The 25,740-nt window shown below is 38.1% G+C and overlaps 1 protein-coding gene and 1 long non-coding RNA gene across 5 annotated transcripts in view; one reads left to right on the plus strand and one right to left on the minus strand.

Moving 5' to 3' along the window:
* Positions 1 to 75: 75 nt before the first annotated feature.
* LOC117225690 (protein couch potato) overlaps positions 76 to 25,740 on the plus strand; it is a 319,388-nt gene continuing 293,723 nt past the window's right edge. For all 4 annotated transcript variants that reach the window (XR_013033975.1, XM_076524143.1, XM_076524145.1 and 1 more), the window contains exon 1: positions 76 to 908. Coding sequence is in view for 3 of the 4 variants with exons in the window: in XM_076524143.1 (XP_076380258.1) it covers positions 846 to 908 (63 nt within the window). In the remaining variant the exon portion in view is untranslated. The remainder of the gene's footprint in view (positions 909 to 25,740) is intronic.
* LOC143259911 (uncharacterized) lies at positions 17,046 to 23,423 on the minus strand. The gene is made up of 3 exons (XR_013033966.1): positions 22,518 to 23,423; positions 20,786 to 20,981; positions 17,046 to 17,477 (listed from the first exon to the last, which is right to left on the minus strand). It is a non-coding gene; the product is annotated as an uncharacterized LOC143259911 (long non-coding RNA).

The raw sequence follows: 25,740 nt of genomic DNA on the forward strand, positions 1-25,740 counted from the left end.
ATTTACCGCCGCCACGAGCCGTCCTCTGATAGATGAAACAAGTGTTGTCAACGAGCTACCGCTGTAGAACACGTTCTCTGGGTTCGGCCCTCCTCCACGGGCACGGTGTATCGATTGCTCTAAAATAGACGCGTGGGAACACCTGCAGGCTACATACACATTCTACGTATTGCTCAGACCTCTCTTTCTCTCTCTCTCTCTCTCTCTCTCTCTCTCTCGCTCGCTCGCTGTGTCCCCTTATACCCCCTCCCCCCCTCTCTAACTTTTTCTCTGCATTGGTCTTTCCTGACGTCCTTGCACAGCGTGTGACAGGTGTATCGAGAACGACGGTAACAGTAGCAGCACCGCGCTGTTGTAGGCCTGGAGGAGGTGGTGGCGGTGAAGGCTGAGAAACAGGCGGCGGCGTCGGCGGCGAAGAAGAAACGTAACAGGAAGCGGAAGAAGAAGTGAATAGAAAGGAAGAAAGAGGGAGAGGAGGGAGAGAGAGAAAGAGAGAGAGAGAGAGAGCCAAGGGATATAGAAATACGGTGCGTGCGCGCGAGTGAAGCAAAGAGAGGAAGGGAGAGAGACAGAGAGAAAAGACAACGGAAGGAAGGAAGGAGGCGAAGAGGAAAGAAGAAATCGAGCGGCAGAGAGAAGGAGGAAGTAGGCGAAACGCCTGGATTTCTATCTGTCAGAGTTATTGCCAGTGATACGTCCTGGAGGCGCCTGTCGTCTTCGCCGGTACAACCATAACGCCGCCCGCTTTAAAACGCCCGAGACGGGATACGGTGGACTCATCGCCGCCACCCGCTCGAACCGCAGCACCCGGAAACCCCGGACCATCCAGCAAACTCGCTTGCATCATGGACGCGCCGCTCTCACAGAGTATGGACTCCGTGAACACGGTGGCCACCGGCGAGGATGAGGTACGTACCGCAACACTGCCACCGCGCCACGCTCTGTGCCGTTAACGACACGCGTACGCGCATTACGCACCATGACCTGCTCCCATACACGTACACACAAGATGCTCTCCATCTATAGGAAATCTCTAGAACGAGGGAAAAGTGTAAAAGGTTCAATTCATAGGAAAATTGGTGTCCCGGGTTTCGTCGGGTCAGTGATTCCAAATCTAAAGTTCAAAATTAAAATAGAGACAGAATAATTCGCGTTATCGGAGGTTTGATACGTGCACGCAAGGAAAGGTTAGGAAACTACAAGCTATCTGTCAAATTCGAAAACGATATTTATTCGACTAAGATTACCGTGCGCGAAGTTTACGATGTTCTTATTTATAACCTGTTTCTCGAAAGACGACATCTGAATTATCTCGCAGTCATAATTGCTGTCCACTCCGTTGTTCTGTTTCAAGCATGAGCTGATGGATGCAAGGTGGACAAGTTTTATGATTGCGAGCATATTTGTGATACCGTTTTTCGAAACACAGATCAGTAGTATTTTATTCATTACTTCGCGTTAATGGAGTATCGAAACGTAGATATTAAGGAAGGTTAGAAATCTGCAGAGTATTTGTTCAATTAAACAGAATACTTGTGATGTTTGAAATAATGATTCTGCGAAACTAAATAAAACTATGAGTGGCTGCATTTTGAACCTAGAAATTATCGAAGAGATCCCTTCCATCTGCCAATAGTGGTGCGCGTGTATGAGAAAGAGCGCGGACACTGACGTATCACGCTAGGAACAGGGACAGTGACACTATTCGCGCATTTTTGACATTACAATACAACAGCAATTGTATACGCTCCAGTAACTAAAAGACCTCGATATATGATCTAGTTTTCTAAGAAAAATATTTTTAATATTTTCAAAAATCTACAAAGGTTTAAAACTAATGACAATTGAGATTTGGGGTTCATTAAACGTTCTGTGCCGATGTAAATCGAAAATATGGAAATATTTCACAATAATCGTTATTCATACATTATTCATATAATACATCATTGTGTCTATTCTTTCAATGTTAATTACTATAAACGGTTTTTCAAAAGAAGAAATCTGAGATTTATCAAGAGTCATAATAGCTGTCCATTCTATGCCAGGCACGTAATATGTGGATTATAGGAATACGATGGACATTTATTATGACTAGACTGAGGAGTTTAATGCGAAATACAAATTTTCCGCATTAATTTCAAGAAACGTGAGGTGAATACAGTTTCATTCAATCTTTTACTAATGTTACCATCTCTTAATATTTCTTGCGCGGTGTTTAGTGCCTCTCTTACTAATCTCTTTGTTATAAGTGCATAAAGCCCTGTCGTCGCATCTCAAGTTTCATTTGTTGGAAATCGCGTCACGGACGCAATTTCAGATTCTCGCCCTATTTGGATGATTCGGTGTAGTGCCCATTTTCTCGAACACCCTGTATATGTCTCCCTCCATCCCTCAGTTGATCGCTTCCTCGTTTTCACCCTTTTCCCTTTCTCTCGCTCCAAAACGACACGCGCGAGCCAACACGCGTCCGTATATACCAACACAGGGATAAGTATAGAGAAAGGGAGAGAGGAGAGAGAGTACATCCGGTATCCTTCCTTCCTTCCTTCCCATTAACTTACCTCTCGGTTACCATCCGATCATCCGTCCTACTCCCGCGCTCGCCATATTGCCCGGTTCTCTCGCGCCCTCTGCACCCGTTCTCATTCTTCTCGCTCTTCCTCCCTCCTTCCTTTCTCTGTTTCTTTCTCCCTTCCGTTTCTTCCGTTCTCGGTCTCGCTTTTTCTCTCTTCCTTTCTTTCTCGGTTTCTCTACCTCAACGATGCCGCACGTCACGGGACGCGCAGGCGCACTGAGCGATTGAACCTTACGTGTTACCTACCTATCTACCGACGTTGACCGTATACAGGGTGTTCGACTGTGTACAATGTGGACATTTTAGGGGCTGATTCTAGGAGTCGAGTGACATAGTTCACTTTCGTAATCAAACATTATTCATCGAATTTTCCAGTTCGATTTCGGTCCTGTTTGAAGTTAGTTTTTTACATTAATGTATTACATTATTTTACTATAACATCGTGTCAGACTACGATGTTATTCTGAAAGTTGTCCATTTTTCTTTTTTAAGTCGAAATACAATTCGACTCTTTGATTATCAATATTTGAACATTAAAGTGGTGGTTATCATACAATAAATATAAAGTTTCTTTCTCGTACAGGAGATTATTAGAAAATTAGAAAATTGCTAATCAACGTAACTGTAACAGAAATCGTAGTGCAAGGTGTTAACGATTTACGTTTATTGTGACAGTTCACTTTTAATCATTATTTTACGCTTGGTCAATAAAAGTTTTAGAGCATCATATACTTTCGAGTAGATATTTAAGGGTCAGATATAAAAGCTAAGAGTATGTTCTAAATTATATTGTTGTTTAAACAATTTAAAGTTGACTAATTACAGAAAAAAGAATGTATATTGTAATTTTTATACAATTTCATTGAAACAAACGTTTCAAGGCTTCTGCAAGCGATAACTTGAACACCTTCGCGTATTATTTTCTTCACATTTGCATCGCCTAGATTTTTTCGTCCGCAATAATTTCGCTATTAGAAAGAAACAAGTTTTATTTCTTGTATGTTCACATTCGCTTTGATTCCTAGATTTTGCTAACAGAGAAGAATCAAATTTTGTTTTAATTTAAAAGAAATTAATAACATTCATATTTAGTGGCTAATGCACACGGGATCTCCGTCACGAGTCTACACATTTTTTTGTGCTCAAGTGCGAAAGAATTCATGCAAATCAAATAATAGATGCCCCGATCTTAATCTCTTTTATTGGGTCATGTGCTATCTTATTCGAACAATTTAATTAACTCGAATAAGAAGTTATTTGAAAGTTACGCGTTCGAATCTCGTATCAAACAAAATCTATGGTAACTTAATCCCACGCTTGTTTATATTTGTAACCACTCCCGATTTTATTACCGTGTTCTGCTGCCTAAACGATGACGAACGTATAGACGGTGATACGTTATCGTATACCGTTATTCGTCACCTTGGTTTTCCGTTTCGTTGCTGGAAAAGTAACAATGGAAAATTGCAGGTATTGCTAACATTTGACAGATCGAATTAAATTCGAAATGAGAGCCGAATCGAACCTCGTTACAAACTCAATGGGATTACGAATAACGGTAGCGAGGCGCGGTAACAAATGTAGACATACCTTCGAGTGTAGCGTCTTAACTACTTAACGCACAAATACTTTCATCAATATCTGTCATTCCGTAACTGTAAATTCATGTTTAAACTTGTTTTCACTTGACTGTGAAAAAGAAAATGCCGTTATTCGATTCTCTTGTGGTAGAAGCCCCTTTGTGCATGCATAGAAAATGAAACACAGTGTCGAATTCAACCCTCGAACGGTGAACCTTCGTGACGAAAATATAATCGAACATACTCGGGACCATTTATAACTTTATTTATCAATTTTGTTCAATGTATTGTTTAAGATATTTCTATTTGGCATATTAATGTCTCTATAAACTTTCAGTTAATTGTCAGAAACTAGATAGTGAAAAAGCAATATTTATACTCTAGTGCCAAATAAACACCCGAGCCTCGCGGTTCGAGTATCATAGTTTATTATAGTTAACACTAGATTTACGGAACCCGTCAAAATGATTATTTATTCCATTTATGTTACTTGCGGCAAATGGAACAATAACACTTGTTACAAATCAGAATAAATGTCTTATTGTTACTTTTATAAACTAATATAAAACAGCTGTTTTTTGTGTGCTTCGTAAATATATTGTTAAAACTACTCTGTTAATTTAGTCGGTCCGTGACATACATGGACATGTCCATTGAGGGGTTAACATTCTTAATAGCTGTCCACCCACTTCGGTTTCTTCTTTTGTGATATGATAGGAGTGAAGTGAGTAGATATCGTGACTAATTAGCACATTAATCGCCGAATATCAACTCCAGAATTCCTAGTGACATTCAATTTGTCCAACGCGTAACAACAAAAATGAATTTCAAAATCTAGTTAAAAATTAGTATTAACCAATTAGTATCACCTGAACGTGTAGATAAGTTTTAGCTTTCTTCTTTCGAAAAAGAGGCTATAAGGATCAAACGTTTCACACACGTGAGTCGGGACAGTGATGCACTGTGTAATTGACAGAATTGATAAAATGTTAACACGTGCGCATTTCTAATCGTTAACATGGCGATTTAGACTGCAAAGTTCAAGTTTTTTTGAAGTCATTGTTGCATTGTTTGAATGTATCACGACACAAAATTATTTCTGAGAATCAAAGAAGAGCTTTGCCTATGTATGACCGATGCGATCTGACAGTCAATGTGCTAATAATTCAAACACGAAGCTCTTAATGCAATTTTGTCACTTCTATGTTTCGTTTTATTTTGACTCGTATGTTGACATAAGAAATCAAGTATAAATTCAAGTTTTACGATTTGCGATTTCTAAATATTAAAGCCGTCGAAAATTCAATAATCGATTTGGAAAGTTCAACGCGCGTGTATAGTGTGACTACAGTCAATAGTTACGGCAAGTCACGGACAGACCTGCTAGCTGATTTCTGTTTGGTAGCATAGTAATCTAGAATCTAGAACATCCGCGTTGTTTTTCTTTTCGCGTTGTTATACTGCTGATTCTAGTTATGGTACCTACAGATCGTGTAGGTTTACTGTATCAGCGTGAAGTAATTAAATTTTCTCTCGCATATGTTTAGCCTACGAGTTGAATTGATAAACATTAGCAAAGTACCTTTTAGGCGTGTTCTTCGTTTGAATCAGCGTTTATACCGAACCTTGTCTGACCAACAAGGTCACGCAGTTTCTGGACCTTGTGGAGGTGTACATTGTTCAAAACTAATTACACTTCGTCCAATTGTTTTCATTCAGTTTCTACAGTAATCTCTGACGCAACTAGCAACAAATATTTGACATTATATTTACGTTACGGGTTTCGCACTCCCTTGTAGATTATGTTCATCTTTTTGCACTCCAAATTAATCCTTTCTGTACATCATGCTTAGTTCGCGTGTAAAATCTGTATTTATATTATTTCACTCTTGGAACACCCACAAAATGAATTTGAATTGTAAAAGAATGCGAGGTAAAAGTACCTTATGGAGCACCGTTCAATTGTGACCCCATCTCGAAACAGTAGCATGCCCATATTTTTGAACATTATTCTTTATAAATTTTCTTCGATTACGTGTGCTTTCAAGTAAGAACATACCGTTCCATATTGTGTGATTCAATCGTTTCATTGTCTCGATTTATGAAACACGGCGACATGGTTAAACGAAGACGCGATATTCCAAATTAGGTACTTGCTCGTACTTTGCTATTTTATTCGCATTCTTCTTTCATCAAATATTAAATAAATATTTCTAAGTTCACAATGTTATCTAGAAACATCAATATCTATCGTACAGTAATATTAACTATTCAACAATAACAATTCAAGTTGTAATAAAATCGATAATGATCTTACAGCCCCTAAACAGTGTTCCATAATAGATACTTTCCTCGAAAGGATGAATTTAATTCGAGAAAAAGTGATTATCGCCTGCGAAACGATAAGTAAACAACTGTTGTTGCTAAAATGAAGTGAAAAAAGTGCACTACCTTGTTATTACCGCGAAAACCCTTGAAATACACGTTGGATAGTGTTGTCGAACGAGTTTGGTCCGGTTTGCGGCACGATTTCGTGAACACCCTGTGTGTACATTAATGCCTGTAAGTACTTACATGGGGAAGCGTGTGCCCCGGTAGCATGTGCAGAACCATATCATTGGTGAGTATGGCGGAGATGGCGAAAATTCGATCGTGCGCCACACACAACAGTGTGCCGCAGGTGACTCGTTTCCATCGTTCGCTCGATCGGGTCGGTTGGCTGGCTGGCTGGCTGGCTGCTAGCTTGCTGCTAGCTAGCTGCTAGCTAGCTGCTAGCTGGCTGGATGGCCGACCGACCGTCCGGCTAGCTGGTTGGATGGCTGGATGGCTAACTGGCTGACTGGCTGACTGCCTAGCCTGGTTAACACAGCGCCGGCTTCCTTCCTCGCAGCCGTGCACCTGAGAGAGTGACGCGCCACGCCAGACCACGCTTGTTATTGATTTTTCCGCAACACGAGAGCCGCCGAGGGCTCTCGCCTCTACGGTGTGCGTCACATCATATGGTGGTGGATTATGCTCCTCCACACGGCACACGCGTTACCGCCAACCGAACGGTTTGATCTAACAATAAGTCCTCGGTGATCCATGCGTGCACTCCGAGTTCGCCGATTTCCGTCGGCGATGCCCGATCCTCGATTAAATCTCGCCAACGCGATCGCGGGTTCGCTTCACGCTGTCGATCGTTCAACCCGTCGTGCCGTTATCAAATCGCGCCTGTCTCACGAGCTCTCGATTATCTCTCGCTAGACCGCCTCTAGACCCGCTCGACGATTCGCCTTGGCGAACGGACATCGTTGTATGGATCTTTTTGGAGTTCCCCCGAGCTTTCTGCAACATAGTGAAGGATTTAGTGGTAGGCTAAGTAAGTGAGCTCTGATGCCTGCGGTAGCAGGTTTTTAACAATAACGAATGTCTTGTTTTAATGCCGAAGGTTATCGTGGAACTGTAGCAAACGGAATATAGAATTAGAATTAGAATCGTGGAAAATAGATATGGAAAAAGAGAAGACGTCGTTAACGCTTCAATGGCCGCTCACACAACATGTGTGCGATGCTTTATAATAATTATGTAGGTGATTGCTTTAATAATTATCACACGAAGGAATAATATTAAATTTTTTGTATTAAATGCGTCGTTATTGTTGTTGTTTTTTTTTTGTTTTATGCGTATGTTCGCACATGTTGAATTATTTCATGAATTTACATAAATATTGCCGGCCCCCGGCGACGTAGACGTGCGGCCATTAAACTGTTAATATAATTCATTGTCCTTAATTCTAGAATATAGAGATAGTTTAATGAAATATTCATTGTAGCGTTCTCGTCCTTTCCAGCGTACCTTACTGCAGCTTCAATATATGGGGCAGAGATTTTGTTTCCAAGACAAAGAGGTTGTGAAAGCCGCCAACCCTGCCGTTGTTTGTGTTGGTTCCAAAGAGACGCGGTGTCAGCTTAGAGAGGGTTAAAGTGAATGTCTCGTTTCTTATTCTGTAGAATCTACTTTTTCACGTAATAAAATATGTTGAGTAGGTTATGCGAGTTAGGGTATTATACATAAACTGACTCACGATAGTAGTTATACGCAGGGACCCAAAATAACAGTTATTTGACAGAGGGTATAGCCGGATAAGATGGTCAAATATGCCTTCTATATTTAGTAGATTATGTATGAAATCCCGACTGGTTTTTATAGTGCAAGGGGTCAAAACTGCGATCAAGTACCTGATCGACATGACCCTATTTAACAAAATCCGAATACAGTAAATTCTCCATAATTGACGCTCAGATTGTGCACAAAAATGGACAGTTCGGGAAGAGGAGATACGATTATTCGAGCCTTGCGGCTCGTTTTTATAATAATTTTAACTATATATTTTATAATATATAAACTATATTTTGTAATAATATATAAACTATATTTTGTAATAATATATAAACTATATTTTATAATAATTTTTATTATAATTTTATCTATAAAAGCGAGTCGCAAGGCTCGAGTAATCGTATCTTCTTCCCCCAAATTGTCCATTTTTTTGTGGACAATCTGAGCGTCAATCAGGGAGAATTTACTGTAGTTCTTACTGAAATCTGTCGCTAATGACCCAAGAAGAAAGAAAATCACTTTTCTCACGTGCGAATGAAACTATGTAACTGAGAACAAATCATAAAACGAACTATCTGCTAACCATGTAAGCGTAAAATCCTGTTCGAAAACACGTGAATATAAATCGTGTAGAAAGAGATCCATGTGCCTTTGACGTACAAGAGATTTTTCTAAAATGGCCGTTGGCTGACCAAAGGGAATAAAGGAGAATCCTTTGACAGAAGAAATATGTATGGCATTTCATCTTGTAACAACTGTGCGAATCGAATCTAGGAAGAAGCTTCGATGAAGTGCCAATAATTTGTGCCTGAATGACGACACCGATAACTTCTCAAGCCGATCGGCATTCATATTAGTGTTTACGGTTACTGGTGCGTCCAGTCGAAAGTTGATGGTCCGATTAAGAACGCGCGCGCGTTTCGAAGAATCGTAAAAGGAAATCGAGCAAAACGATGGCCAAGTTTTCTGCTCGTTCTCATTCGATAAATCACTCTTCCTGATCCAGATGACAAGCCGACCGGGCGAGGATATCGGTCATCTTCTTCGGCGCGAAATCGCGGTCGTCGGATCGATTTAAGATCGCCTAAGCGTTTGATCTGCGAGAAAATAATTCATTGTAGGATGTGCGAGCGGCAATTAGGAATTCAGAATTAACACTTCATCTATCGACAGTTTTCTAATAGTCCTTTTAAAGTCGAATGTCTACACAACAAATTACTTGGATCAATATAAGTGCAACAACTTCCTTGGAGATAATTATTTAGAATACAATTATTGAGCTTCTCTTGGGCACATTGTAGGAACTCAGCTGCTGGTAAATAATTACAGTTATATTGATCTGTTGGGAAATCAATCCATTTCAACATTCGTCATAATTACATAAAATAATTCAGGAAGAGAATATATGCATTTTATATTATATTATACTGGAATATAATATATTAATTATATTGTAATAAAATGTAATATATTAATTATGTTATACATATATTAAATATATTAATTATATCATAATACAATAGAATATATTAATTATATTATAATTCAATATAATAGCATCAAAAGTGGAACACACGTGACATCAATATATTCTGCATCAGCATTGCGACATAGACCCCTCTTCCATAAGTTTCAAACATCTAAGACGCTTCATTTTTTCCTCTATTTAAGATCGACTACTGGCGAAATATTTACGATTAGTGTACACTAAAATGATCTATACAGTGACTATAGAAACATGTTACACCTACAACAAATTTGTTACCAGTAGATAGCTTGTTTCACGTTCGTTCGATTTTTTCGTACCTTTTACCATCCTTGAGAGTAATTAATTGGCTACTTTACAAGGATTACCGTGTAATAAGAAATAAACTCCCGTATAACGCGAGTTTCTACAACAGGAATTCCTATAATGTGCTAAAAATTTTGCGACCATCGTTTTTTTTCTCGTACAACGCGCTATATGTATAGTAAAATTAAAATATGTTAAACCGAACAGCTAATTACACAGCTAATTACACGTTAGGAACGTAACTTTGGACGATTCGAGCAGCAGTGAGTCACGATCGACGAAAGTGTTTTCCTGGTTATTATGAAACAAAATGTTTCGTTCGTACACGATAGCAATATTATTCCTGTGATAATGTCGTCTAAAGTAGTGTGTGCGTACAAACTTAAAATAGTACAGAAAACAAGCCTGTAAACAAAAGTAGGCAATTTAGGAAGAGAAGATACGTTGTACCTTGTTTTTATAATTGTTGACAATCGGCAACTATAAAAACGAGCCCCGAGGCTCGAATAATCGTATTTCCCCGTTTCAAATTGTCCACTTTTGTTTACAAGCGGAGGGAAAATTGGGGAGAATTTTTTTTAATTGTATTTCGCTTTACATCTATCGTACATCATCGAAAGGGTTTTTTAAAACTTACTTATTGTTGGCAGCAGTTTTACATCCTAGTGGTAATTATATCATTAACTAACTAGCCAGCATGTTTTACAATATCCGATTTTTTATTATCATTGTTTTTTCACATTTTACACAAACACGATGTATATCATATATGTATATTCGTGTTACACCAGTTTATCGATTTCGAAGATACAGTCCGTGGACTTGATTAAACGCAGTGGTATTTTTCCGATACTGTTGTTTTCTGAATTTCAGATGAACGTGCCCTTTGTTTCTATAAATAATAGATGTTATTTAATGTGAAGATCCACGCTTTTGCGATGATTCACGACTCTCGTTCCTCATACCAAGCTTGAATTAATTTTTCCGTGTGTATCGTGGTGTTGTCGGGTTGAAATATCCGCTGATTACTTTGCACGACCTCGGAAGCCCTAATTTTCGACGATTTTAATATCACCGGGCACATTTTCGCGTTTTATACTCTTGCGTGATCTTTAGATCTACGATTCCCTTTCAATTTATGGGTCACCAAACCATCTTTAACTCACTTAGTTGATTCGCTCGTTTCGTTTTCCTTAATATACTAGTATCGCATACACACCAAAACTTTAACATAATCTCACACTACAAAATAGATAAATAAAACAAAACTAATATGCAGAAAACTTAATGATCACTGTACAGGGTGTTCCATAACACCCATGTGGGGTGTTTCCTCAGGTCATTTGGTCCACTTTTTCCACAGCGAAAATGCAACCCGCGGCTTTGTTCACGAGTTATTAACGAAAAACAGTGACGAATGAGAGACGAGCTCGGCTAACGAGCCAACGAGCCAACGAGCGGACGAAGCCCAGTTCCCCTCATTGGCTCGGCCGCCACGCGCCAGCTGATCCCGCCTCCCATTGGTCACTGTTTTTCGTTAATAACTCGTAAACAAAGCCGCGGATTGCATTTGCGATAAGGAAAAAGTTACTTCAAATAATCTCAGGAATCACCCCTTTCCGGGTGTTAACATAATTATGGGACACCCTGTATGTATTTCTCTATAGTTCCATATTTTGTTTACTCTAACTGGGTCTTTATATTTGGCTAATTATTAATTAGTAAATAACAGTAACATTGAATCACACTCGAGTACATTGCAGGAAACGCTTTTACACTACACCATTTATTTTTTCCGTAATACGTTTCCAAACAATATCAAGTTACAAGCAACATCTCGTGTGATTAGATAGGAGGATATCTTCATATAAGAAAATGTACTGTATACTCTACATACAGTATATATAACATTGTTTTTGTTAAAAACAATCATTAAATCCCGAACATTCCACACGCTCGTGTCGAGATAATACGTAAACAACAGTTACAGTTCATTAGGTGGTTATTTGTGGAATCGATAAATATAGAATCGTTGATAAAATATCGATACGTTATCTGTATCAGCGGCCATGTTTTCGGCTGTTTTTCCGCCGAAAAATCCAAGCTCTTCCGCGTCCCTGTGCGTTTCCGCTAGCGGCTCGGCGCGGAAAATAAGCCATGTAATAAAAATCGTACACTCTGCTCGTCAGTCCGGAGAGTACGTAATTAAAATTTAGCCGGTGATCTTGAGATAAAAAGCGTGTACCGGTAAAGCTTTTTTTTTCGGGAAGTTGTACGATTTCGTTTTTCTCTCCCGCTCCCCCTTCGGCAGTTTCTCTCCTTGTTTTTTCTGCTTGTTTGCCGTTCCCTTCCCTCGCACTGTTCACCATCCACGACTCCCTTTACGTGGACGCCACTGTTACTGTCTGTTCGAGGAAAGCACGAGAGGAAAATTTAATTCTCGCAACACCACGGATAAAAACGTATTTGTTGCGTGATGAGCCCGAGCGCGGCAGTAACGAGGAAACGCTTTTACATTTCCCACGGCTCTTTGGCCACGGTATCCACAAATGGGCTTTCCTCCTATCCACGTTTTTCACTATTTCTTTGTTCCTTTTTTCGGTGATACGCGATCGTTGTCGGATTTTCGGCTGTTTCGGGAAAGCTGGAAAGAGAGATAACGAACGAAAAGTCAACGAGTTGATGAACGCCCTGGAGCAGGATCACTGGCGAGATTGTAACGGCATGTTGCATCGAACTTCTGTGTGGCCACAGGGTGTCCCAAAATTATTGTACATGCGAGAGATGAGGGATTCCTGAGCTCATTTGAAGCAACTTTTTCCTTTACAAAAATTTTCTCCAAGGCATCGGTAACGAGTTATTAACGAAAAACAGTGTCCAATGAGAGGCGAGCATGGCTGGCGTGAAGCGGCAGAGCCAACCAGCGGACGAAGAACAATTCCGCTCATTGGCACGTCTGCTTCGCGCCAGCCGAGTTCGCCTCTCATTGGTCACTATTTTTCGTTAATAATTCGTAAACGAAGCTGCGGGCTGCATTTTCGCTAAGGAAAAAGTTACTTCAAATGACCTCAGGAACCTCTCATTTCCTGCTTGTACAATAATTTTGGGACTTCCTGTATAGTTTAGATGCAATGTGGACCCCATAACGTTTACACACCTTGTATCAAGTCGAATGTATGCGTTGAATGAAAACATGTAGAAGACTTTACTTTTTTGTAGGTAACGACGTTTCGGAGAATAAAAGTTAATTTCATTATCTTAAATAAAATGCTAAATTTTTCATGCCAAAATATCGGAGATCGTTGAAATTTAATGATAACGAAGAATTATTATTATCATGTTTGATTTTATAGCTTTTTTGCACAGAGCCAACCATTAAGAATAACCTAGAATTTCTGATAACACGTACAGGACGGGTCGGAATTCGTAGTACAACCGAGCAGGGGGTGATTCTACGTGAAAAGATAAGAAAAACATTTGGTAGAACATTTTTTTTTTATTCGGGCTCCGTTTTCGAGAGAATCGACTTTAAAGTTCGTTTATCTTTGTGAAGGATTTAGTTGCCGTCCATTCTTCTACCGCAATTGTCTTCGTCCGAGATAGTGTTTACAAACGTTATTTATGGTACTGCTTTAACCGCACAATACATAATGTTTGTAAACACTATCTCGCGCGGAGGACAACTGCGGTGGAAGAATAGACGACGAGTAAATCCTTCACGAAGATGAACAAATTTTGAAATCGTTTTTCTCGAAAACGGAACCTCGGATAAAGAAATGTTCTACCAAATGTTTGTGTTTCTTATTTTTTCAGGTAGAATCACCCCCTGCTCGGTCGTACTACGAATTTCGATCCATCCTGTAAACTTATTACCTGCAAGGATTGATTTACATAATATTTCAAGAACAAGATTATCTATTTACAGAATCAAACTGCAATTGAATGACATGAAATAATTTAGAATCGCGTAAAACCATATAAAATAAGCGAAACAGAAGTGGTAAATAAAATAACCTGACTATGCTGTACAATTAAATGAGTAAAAGACTTTCACTCTATCGACGACAAATGCAAAATCAATGAAATAAATCTTCAGACAGGCTGAGTTAAATGGATGCTTAAATTTCTGAGTCTCCAAAAATCGTCCTAAACACTGTTTTTAGTTCAAAAAAATCTTTCTGCGATATTTCGTATAATCAGGATAACTACCCTCTCTCCTACATGAACTCAGAGAAAGTATATCCTCTACCAACCCCACGGTACATTTAACAAGAAGGAAGCAAATTGTATCATTTCGACTAAGAATGGAGCATATTAAAATAAAACAGACGAACCAATTTGTAACAACTGTTGTACTTACAACTTCGTTGTAAGTTTAGTTATCCAGGGTTAACGAGGCTGAGCAAATCAGCCATTTCCTATAGAATCACGGTTGCAAACGATGCATTCTGGAATTAACATTGATCCTATTATAAAATACCCTACGAGACCCCCTTCACGACTCTCCCATTGGTCATGAAGTCATAGAACACAATACCACCGTCGACCCTAAACTGACGCATCCGATACAGACGACTGCGGTCTGGTGCCACCATACGTATAGGGGCTCGAATGCTGAACAAGTGTAATACAAAAGAATGAAACCCGTAGGACAGGAAGTATATGACTGTGGACCCGTGACAGATGAAAGGGCCGATTCTCGATCCGCAAAACACAGCGAACCCCATTTTCGTTCGTGAGATTCCAGGGGGTACGAGAGGATAATCCTAAGCTGATGATACGCAATTATATACTCATAAAGTCGGGGTGGGGAACCGGTGTCATTGTCAACTTTCGATTATTTACACTTCCATCCAGAAGTATTCGGACACTTAAAAAGGGGGCTTCGGTAATCCAGAAATCTCGAAGTTTTTCACACTTTGTAAATCGCTCTGATACGTGTAACACCGATGTGTAGAAAATGGTTATATTGTTTTTATAGGAGAGACGTTGATCTTGAAGATCGACCAGATCAGAAATGAAAATAAAATTGGAAATTTAGTGGACGAAAGAAAAGGTTCATTGTTTCTGAAGTAATAAATATCACCAAATCAAGTAATAAACAGTTGAAGAGAATTGAAATGGCGTCGAAGTTGAAAGAAGTGCGGATGTCAAGCTTATGTCAAGGTTATTTGAGATGTCTGAAGTAGTAAATATCACCAAATTAACTAATAAACAGTTGAAGAGAATTGAAATGGCGTCGAAGTTGAAAGAAGTGCGGATGTCAAGCTTATGTCAAGGTTATTTGAGATGCCTGAAGTAGTAAATATGACCAAATTAACTAATAAACAGTTGAAGAGAATCGAAATGGCGTCAAAGTTGAAAAATGTGCGGATGTCAAGCTTATGTGAAGGCTATTTGAGATGTCTGAAGTAGTAAATATCACCAAATTAACTAATAAACAGTTGAAGAGAATTGAAATGGCGTCGAAGTTGAAAAAAGTGTGGATGTCAAGCTTATGTCAAGGTTATTTGAGATGCCTGAAGTAGTAAATATGACCAAAATAACTAATAAACAGTTGAAGAGAATTGAAATGGCGTCGAAGTTGAAAAAAGTGCGGATGTCAAGCTTATGTCAAGGTTATTTGAGATGTCTGAAGTAGTAAATATGACCAAATTAACTAATAAACAGTTGAAGAGAATTGAAATGGCGTCAAAGTTGAAAGTGTGGATGTCGTGCCAATTTACAGAACCGAATCTTTTCGATCCTATTGCTATAAAACGTGAGCGTGAAAGATTACGCAAATTCGATTGGGAAATTTAACCACGTGCGCTATATATTCCAATAGTTGACCCATCGGATTATCGCTACAACAGCTCCTAGCGCAGAACATATTCATAACAATTTGGGTGGCGATATCGAATATCTAAAAGGAAATACTGAAATATATCGCATCGTTTAGTAATTTTATAGTGACCGTGTAATATACTTACTCGAGAAAGAGGGAGAAGTATTATGAACTGAAAGGATGCTAAATATGAAATATTATTTTCAAATGTTAGCCTAAGCCTCGAAGCGCAATAAACGGCACTTCATGGGACGATCTAATGTTTCAGAAAAGTGTAAGAAACCTGTTGCTGTGCAGTCGAACGGCGGATCTCTCTTACAAAATTACAAATGACTATAATTACGATTATTTATAATTTGATTCAACAAATTTCTTCAATATACTCGTACACTACGGGTTTCATTCTTTTGTATTACACTTGTTCAGCATTCGAGCTCCTATACGTATGGTGGCACCAGACCGCAGTCGTAACTATAGTTATACACTTTAATATACTTTAAGGTAATCCTTCTAGATACAATAGTAAAACATGCAAAAATTGAAATCAGTTGTCAGAAACTGAATATTCAAATAACAAGTTTTTAACTATGGATTCAAATGATCCCGCATTCCATTGTTCGACCGTTAATATATGTACGGATTCCTTATTTCCCAACATCCTTTCAAACGTGCAGTTCAACCGAAGAGGACAGAAACGCGTATGTCACAAGACGAACAAAAAGTTGCAAGAACCAGTTTACAGTTGGCATCGCGAACCGGCGACGAAGTAGAAAATTAATTCTTCCATGTTTTCCTAGACAAGATATAAAAAAGAGGGACGCGAATCAGTGCGTGGAGAACCTGGAAAGCGTTTCCGAATGTTATGCAACCGATCGTGGCTCTCGCTGCGTGTACGGTCAGAGATTTCGTATTTCGAAAGAAGAAAATTTCGAGCCGGAATCAGCGTAGAAATCGATCGTTCGCCTCGAGTTGTATTGATATCTCCGCGAATAATCGCGATTAGGTTGTAGTTTATGCCGCAGACTGGTACTTTTTCCTAAAAAGTTGATAACTATTCGAAACTTCGTATGATTTTGATGAAAATCGGCATTTTTATGTCTTTGAGATCGCTGAATTTGAATAGGTTATCAGAATTACAAAATTCAAAATCGAAAATCACATGCTACTGACATTTTTAACTCATTTTTTGTGATTATCAATAATTCTCCGATATTTTTTTATTACAATTGGAATATAAAATTTAATATGACGGTCTTGATTTCAACATCTTTAAACCCTTTCGTATTATGATTTCTTTAACAACTATGTTAACCCCTTAGATTACGGTTTCTTTTACAATTGCGTCCATTAGCACTTCTTCGCCTTTACTAATTTCCCCGATAGGACGAGACAATATTTGTTTTCTGTATGTTTTCATTTATTTTCGCGGTGCATGTATCAAAACAATTTTGTGTGTACGTAAACAGGCTCCAGTGTATCCAGTTGTGACGCTAAGTTCGATTGCGATCCATCGTGCAAAGAATTTGTCTTAATTTTTGCATTTCTAACGAAATTTCTTCTGCCGATTTTTAGCGACTCCATGATCAAGAAACACGCCATAATCTGTAATAGAACATGGTTTTATGAGTACGACATGCGAACAAGTCAGCGTGACTTAAAATAAAGTGTCAACTATGACATCCGATCGAAAATGTCAAGCCGTGTCTATCAACGCTCTTCGTAAACAATGTTAAATCCCTGTACTATTACAACGTGTCAGATTGTTACATTATCGCGATGAAGATTTCAAATGTGATGTACTAAATATGAATGTTATTCGTTTCTTCTGAATCGGAACAAAATTTCTTCTCTTCCCAAATTGTTCATTTTTGTATACAATCTGAGCGTCAATTAGGGAGAATTTACTGTATTTAGCTTGTATAAGTGGGGTTTGACGAAAAACACTCGGCGGTATGCAAATCGTGCTGGAATCGCGAGTCCGAGCGCAGGAACATTAAAATAATTCAAGCGATCCTTGAACTTCTTGCAGGGCCTCGGCGCAGCTTTTCTTTTTCCATCGTAGCTCTCTTTCCCTTTCTCTCGTTCCGGCGAAAATGAACCTGATGTTCTGAACGCGCGAGAGATTCCCGGAGGCATTAAAAATTCCAACAAGCCGTTCGGAACTAATTAACCGCGAACGGAGCTCGAAGCTCGTGCGGGTCTCATTTTCCAAACTGCCAGACGACCTCGCGGAAAGGGTTCGTTAAGCGGATTAAACCGCCGTCTGATTGATACCGAGAAAGCGATATCTTCCCTAATTTTTCAGTAATTTCTCATCCGTATGCGATGCTTGTCGATTTTCAGGTTAGCCATGGCGCAAGTTGATCAAATTAGTCTCGAAAATCGTGTAACAAGCAAATAATATTAGGTTGGAAGAATCTCTCTCAAAATCACTTAGGAAGACGGGCATTGCCGCACAAGCAATGTGAATATCAGACCTGGGCAAATTTTATATGAAACGAAAATAAGAAATACCTGTTTCCAATATAAATATCTTCAATTACATTAGTTATTTTCAATGCTGTTATTGGAAAATAAAAATACTATCGTTGCATTTGAAACAGTTGCACTTTTTCAAGCAATCAATTATTTCGTTGCTTTTTCTTCTAAAAAAAGAATCCTTAAAATAATATGCAATGATTATGTAATAATTATAATATGCGATTGTTTTGACAAACCTTCATATCGATTTGCTTTGAAAAAAAAGAACTTTTCTCTCGAAATGGTCATCCTTGAGAGATTTTTGTCCGAATCCATCTAATATCGACGTGAAAGAAAATGATCGTTCATTGGTGCGGAAGATGAAGGTGGGCTGTTATTCTTCAAGAAAATGTTCCTTATTATCGGATAATCATTTAACATAATCAGATCGGTCCTTTTGTCTTGCAGAAATGTTAGCTAGAATGTCTGCGTAATCAGACTCGGAGCTGATATAATTGGATCACTAAATAATTTCCAAGAAGGATTTTACAATTATCTCAAATATTCATAAAATAAAATGACATGTTACTTGAAATAATATTTCAAATAACATTATCTCAAATGCGCTCAAGCCTGGTTTCAGAAACACATTTCCCATAGCTCGGATTCTTTGCCGACTCACGAATTTTCTCTTCGCCGTGGGAAGTGAAGGAAACTACTCCATGATTTTACGCTGATTAACTTCTAGCTGGCCAGCACAGTTTAACTATGACCCGTGTCGTAATCATACGGTATAAATTCTGCGTATCCTATAAATGCATGCAATAAATAGTTACGTTTGCATACTTGCTAGCTTGCATATTATTCGTAATTTCTAAGTAAATTGCGGGTCTTCGAAAACATTCTAATTGTCGTAGACCGCTACATAAAAACCAGAAATTACTCTCAAATGGAAAATAATTCTTTTCTTTCGCTACTCTTCGAAGCAAGACTAAAATCGAGATTACTTCTCATGTTTTTTAATACACACAGAAACGTAACAGATGATAACGCGGTGGTTTAAAATTTTATTAATGCATACTGTCTACAACTTCTGTACAATTCGTGTGGGAATTTCTCCTCCATTGTTTAACTTTGTTTGATTTCCATGCGCGTCATTGCAGAAGATTCCCTCTGTAGAGAGAACATCAAGATAAAACATATGAAGAATTGTAATGAAAACTCGCTCACCATGGTTATTTGAATCTAATGTAATTGCAAAATGATCGTAGAAAGTTGTGCTAGTTTTCATGTAGGTTAGTTCAATTCAAATAAGTTAATTTTATTCGTGATTCAATGTAAGTATTAATTAACGTAACAATTGCTCAAAAAGTGAACTGTTTTATTACTTTCAATTAATCTAAGGGTATGGACAATTTTCATTTGTTAAACAAAATTGCTTTTATATCACGCTCTAATAATTCATATGACAATTATAGATTGCCAATGATAGAAGTCATAGATTTTTGATAACGTAGTCGATGAAATCATTAGATCTTTCTGACACAAAAATATTACTGAATCATTTATAATTTTAGGATCGTTTATAATTTTAGCTATCAATTTTATCAACATATTTTTAAGCCACCTTCATGAAACACGTGAAAATTTAGATTAATTGGCAGAAGCTATTACGTTGTTCGGAAAGTTTGTTTCACATTTCATGGAGTTCGTTTCATTGAATTCATATGAATGATTTGAAACGAACTTTCTCAGCAACCAAATAGATAGTCAAATAACAGGATTTATACTCTGGCTTCCAATGTGGCTTCCTGTTAGCTGAAACATATTTAATGTTATCTAAACGTTGTCTTGCTTATCAATCTTCTATTCGTTTATCATCGCTGAAACTATTATGTTTTATACTATTTATCGTTTTCATTGTGTTAAATTAAGTACATATTTTAAATTTTATTCCGAGAATTCTGTCAGAGACCCGAGCTCCACCGTCCAAGTTAAACGAATGAAGCCAGAAAGATATTAAAAGTTTTGCTTGCACAGACTACACGCACACAACTAGATAGATAATAGACTGCATAATCGCAGTGTTCAGAGAGATGAAGCAACCACTTCTGTTTATTCGTTTGCTCTTCCAAAAAGAAAACCAAGTACAGTGGTCGAACGAGCGATCTAAAATTTTTGAGCGTGAAATTTCGAGCACGCAGAACACTAGCCATGCCGAGCACGTGAGAAAGAGAAAGGGTCCGCGGAATCAATGAGCGGGTTTTCTTTATGCACGCACCTACACACATCAATGAAAGTTAACGCATTACGCGATACCACGGTGAACCCGCAGCTAAGAGGATAATGCCGTTATACTTGTGCCCGATAGCTATTTGCCCAGTGAATTCGAAATATCTTTGTCGATTTTTTCACGGGCCGATGACATTTTCACGGAGTTTCGCACTTACCGTAGAAACACGCGCACTTGCGCAGAAATCCCGACGATTATAGTCCCCGTTCTGTGCGGCAAACTACTCCGACACCTTGCGAACCACATTAAGATGCGAATACGATCTTCGTAAATCAAATCATCCCTAGCATGATTCGCAATCTGGGCTAGTAGAACTGGCTGCGTTCCTCGGGGTGTAGATCAACCAGAGGCATCTAAAAATAGTCGCACACAATAGTGTGTGAATTTACAGTAAATTCTTCCTAATTGACGCTCAGATTGTACACAAAAATCGACAATTTGGGGAGAAGAGACACGATTATTGAAGCGTTGCGGCTCGCTTTTAGTTTACCGATTGTCGACAACTATAAAAAAACGAGCCACACGACTCGAATAATCGTATCTCCTCTTCCCAAATTGTCGATTTTTGTGTACAATTTGAGCGTCAATTAGAGAGAATTTACTGTATTTCATTAATAATTATTAGACTGCGAATTTTTATGCAAATTCTCATGTTCGTTGATTATCTTCCAAGTATTTAAGGAAGGAAAAAAGTTGTCACAATTAACCAGAACGTCCCATATGGTGAACAGAATAATACTACAACGTTTTCTTGTATTTTACAAAGATGCATGTGTAATAGCATAAACGATGATACCGAAAATGAATCTAACGAAATGTGATTTTCAGCTTTATATTTCAACTGTTTCGCGGAGGTGTTACAAAACGACAGATTGAAGAATTATAGGACTGAAGTGGACGCACTGTCAATGTACATGCGGTCATTCACTAAAGTATTTGAACGTGGAATAACATTTCAAAAGGGAGGTATTTTTTTGGGAGGGTAACAAGCAATTGCTTGGAATAATAAGAAAGAAATGACGTTCTACAACTTTTTGTCTGTGAATCTACAACGAAAATGTTCAACATTTCAAGTAATTGTAATTTTTGAAGATTTTTAGTCGCTGTATAGTAAACTAGTCTCTAATAAAAATTCGGGGCACTCCGTGAAATTTTAAACAGATTTTATTTGTCTCTATTATTCCATTACTTTATTATCTTTATCAAATATAAATTATGTTACATAAAAAATATTGAATAATACTATACATTTTGCTACAGCGCTTAAAAAGAGGAAATAATGAGAAACATATACATATTGGATCGAAAGGACCCTGCTACCGTAATTCGCATCGCGTCGCATGACATCCACAATTTGAGGGTTAACACGTTCCGTGCCGAGCTTTTTTTACTCGAATCTTCACACTTTGATATTTTACTAAAACTTGATGTATTACGTGCAATTATTAATTCTCGTACACATAACAACGTAACAAAACCTTATCAACGCCCATTCTTGCGGTGGAAATTGATTCTTCGGTTCTAAATTTCTTGTAAACAATTTGTTCAGTTCACTAAGTAAACATGCAAGCGTGTACCATCGATGGTACACGTGGCACGGAACGTGTTAAATTTGTTAAAAATTTATTAAAAGTGCAATTGGACGGCTCCGAAGCTAAACAGCGCGAGTCCGTTGATCTTAATATTGAGACGAGTAAGGTTTTCGCAAATTAACTGTAAAAGAATAACAACGCCACTAATAATGCAAAACACAATTTTTATTGGAAGATGACATACAAATGAACTTAACCAGAATAGCAACAAAAAAAATGTTAATGTGGGACCCAATGGGTTTCTCTGTTCGATAAGAACACGCATTTTTGTGAAACTGTACTAAATAACGGCATTACTTGATTTTCAAGTATCTCTGTTCTCGCAAAAACGAATGGAACGATTTCGGCCAGCTTTCGAGCCCAAATATTTCACGGCACGCCACGAGAAACCGGAAGCCGTAGACGACAACAGTAGTTGCGTTCGCTGTGTTGACTGTACGCCTTTTCCTTGGAAAATCGTTTCAGTTGGAGGGGCCGGATAGTCTCGTGATTTACGTTGAAGCGGTTCGCGAACGTATCTTCGAACGTCGGGGATAAAATAGCCGTGTAACGTGTTCTTGGAAACGAGGCATTGTAAGAATTTCGTTCACGGGGAGTCGCTTGTTCACGGAACACGACGTCTACCGGGGAGAATTTGTAGCTGGTTTTTCGTCGCGATTTGCCGGCGATAAACCAGAATTGCGGCGAAGTTACGCCGGGCGATAAAATTTAGCCGAGTACGGGAAATTTTTCCCGGGGGTTACACGCGTTTACGCAAGGAGTGCCGGCGGTTCCCGCGTAATCGTCGCTCTTACGTAACACGCTTTTATTGTGGTTCTACGCTGGTTTTCACATGCACGCGTCGTTTCGGAATAAGAAAACAACGTTTTAACGCCACAACCCGATGACGCAGATATTTTTCTTTTATACATTTTAATTACTTTGCCGTTGCCGTTGCCTTTGCCTCTGCCTTACCCGTTGCCTTTGCGTTTGCCGTTGACGTTGCTCGCGCAGCACAGTCATCCTTTTCGCCTAATTATCCTTGCGCGTTATGGATGTCTGAAATACAATGGTTGAGAGATCTGAAACGCACGATTACTAGGTCGCAATGCATAAAATATACGGTAAATATGCATAAGTTGCATTGTTTAATTTATCGTCTGAGGAGATTGTACGACTCATTCAAGAAAAAGAGCACGAAGAGATCTAATATGAACGCGACTTCGTGCGAATGAAACGTTTCTTAATTAAATTTCAGAGGCGTGTAGGTTTGTCGTAATACAATTAACCGAGTGGTTGGTAATTAATTCTGTTGCGATCGTTGGTTGAGCTGGAAAATATAAAACTATGCTTAACAAAATCAGGACTGACTAGGTTACGAAACATTAGGTACACGATCGTAATTAGACCGTGGTCATTTATACATATGTATATACACGTACGTGTAGCAATTTAAAACCACCAGAGCGTGTTTATATGGATAACAAATAGGGGAGTTTTTGTAAAATAATTTATGAGAATAATTATTTATAGAAAGGTTCGCGATTATTCGAGCCTTGCGTCTCGTTTTTATAGTTGTCGATAATCGGTAACTATAAAAACGAGTCGCACGACTCGAATAATCGCATCTCCTCTTCCCAAATTGTCCACTTTTGTGCGCAATCTGAACGCGAATTAGGGAGAAATTGCAGTATTATCAAAACGAGTCGAGCAACTCAGCAAAATTAAATGTATAATTCACTGTTTAGATTTGTAAAATTACAAATGATCGTAAAGGTAGCATACTTGGGAGGCGCACTGAGTAATAATCTGTTCCTTTCTTTTGTTGTTGCAGGTAAGTCTGAAGATCCTTGCAACGCAGAAACCATAGTTAAGTAGATGCACTGTCGAGTTCGCATTCAGCTTTTCAATTTCATTCGCTTCTTAAATTTCTTTTATGCAAAAGGAAATTTTCTTTAGTCGTTTTCATTTTACTTCCTTCATCCATTACCTCAGATTTCATTTTTCAGGCTCAATTCATTCTACTATTAAGCCACTGTCAAGCCATAAACGAATCGGTCACTCGCAGATCACAATGATCAATATTATATGATTAAGTTTCGTATTCATCATAATTTGTTTTACGCATTTTGCTTTTTATAATAAACTGCATACGGATACTAATCATAGAATGCTGATAATTGTGACCGACTTCAGCGAGTTGTAAGAAGCTGTGAAGAGTGGCCTATATTGGTTCACTCTTATCCTCTCTATTGCTGTTATTATTTGACTGTGGATTTTTATGCAAAATCAAAATTGTCTACATCTATTGCGGATTTTTATGCAAAATCAAAATTGTCTACATCTATTGCAAGAAGTAGAAACTAAATGGCAAGTTCTTTCTTTCCACAATAATTCTAATTGATCAAAAATAATACATTTGCTTCCTTAAATTATTGTAATCATTTTTACTATTTCAAATTGCATCTACCCAATTTTGTCATAAATGCATAAAATCTGCAGTCTGATTATTAAACTGCTACGTTCGCTTTGCTGAATGTAAACTTTTCTCCATGTGTGTTAGCACTGTCGCGTAATAGAATGGTAGTTTTTTGACACGTTGTTCGCCGTATTGCAACACCTAAAAATTTTTTTAAAATTAAAATAATTTAGTTTGTCTGTCTACATTTAGTTCCTTCATTTTTCCGCGTGAGGGTGCATCTCAATAAAAATAAATGTCTAAAGCTAGTTACAGAACCGTGTCACTCGTATGCATGCATGTTCGAAATGGCAGTCAACGTGTTAACTGAAACATTGCAATGGTCGCTCGATAAGTGGGAACTTGGAGCACCTCTTGTTTACAAGCATTACCCTACTCTCTACTCTATCGCCTTCCAGGAATGTATAACGACGCATTAAATGCCGTTCTATTAAGTAGTGATGCATAACACAACACATAGCAGTTCTGGTTTCTTTTTAAAAAACGATCAAGCTTCTAGTTAGGAAATTGCATGTCTACGTCTCAGATTTATCTTTGATCTCTTATCAGCGTGGTCGATTTAGAAAATTGTTTTGATAATATCAAATACTCGATCTTAGATATATTGAAATTTTCTAACTATTTTGTTAAAGATTTTACTTGATAAAAGAGAACGATATTGGATACAATATTATTAGGATCTGTGTATTTATATTTTGTGAAGATTAAACTCAGAGCAATTTTTTTATTTTGCAATTTATTACTTTAAGAAAATTAGCAATTTGATCGCCAACTCAATCACATATAAAAATTCTATAAGGTCAAACTAACTTCCTTAATGATGTACAAACTGAAACGTTGAGATTTATGATAATAATTGTGAGAACACTTTCTTGTAAGTAGATAACGTGTTTAAAAAAATTCATTTTTAAATCTGAACGAAATAAATCTCGGGTAAATGGTAACACGGTATATTATTGAAAGAATTTGAGAGTATCGATGTTACTTTGAACTACTTAAAATGATTACTTCTGCGATACAATTTTCAGCTTGTCTCTTGTCTCTTGTAATTGATGCAGAACA

This window comes from Megalopta genalis, chromosome 8, assembly GCF_051020955.1.
Source record: "Megalopta genalis isolate 19385.01 chromosome 8, iyMegGena1_principal, whole genome shotgun sequence".
In the NCBI taxonomy this organism is placed as follows: domain Eukaryota; kingdom Metazoa; phylum Arthropoda; class Insecta; order Hymenoptera; family Halictidae; genus Megalopta; species Megalopta genalis.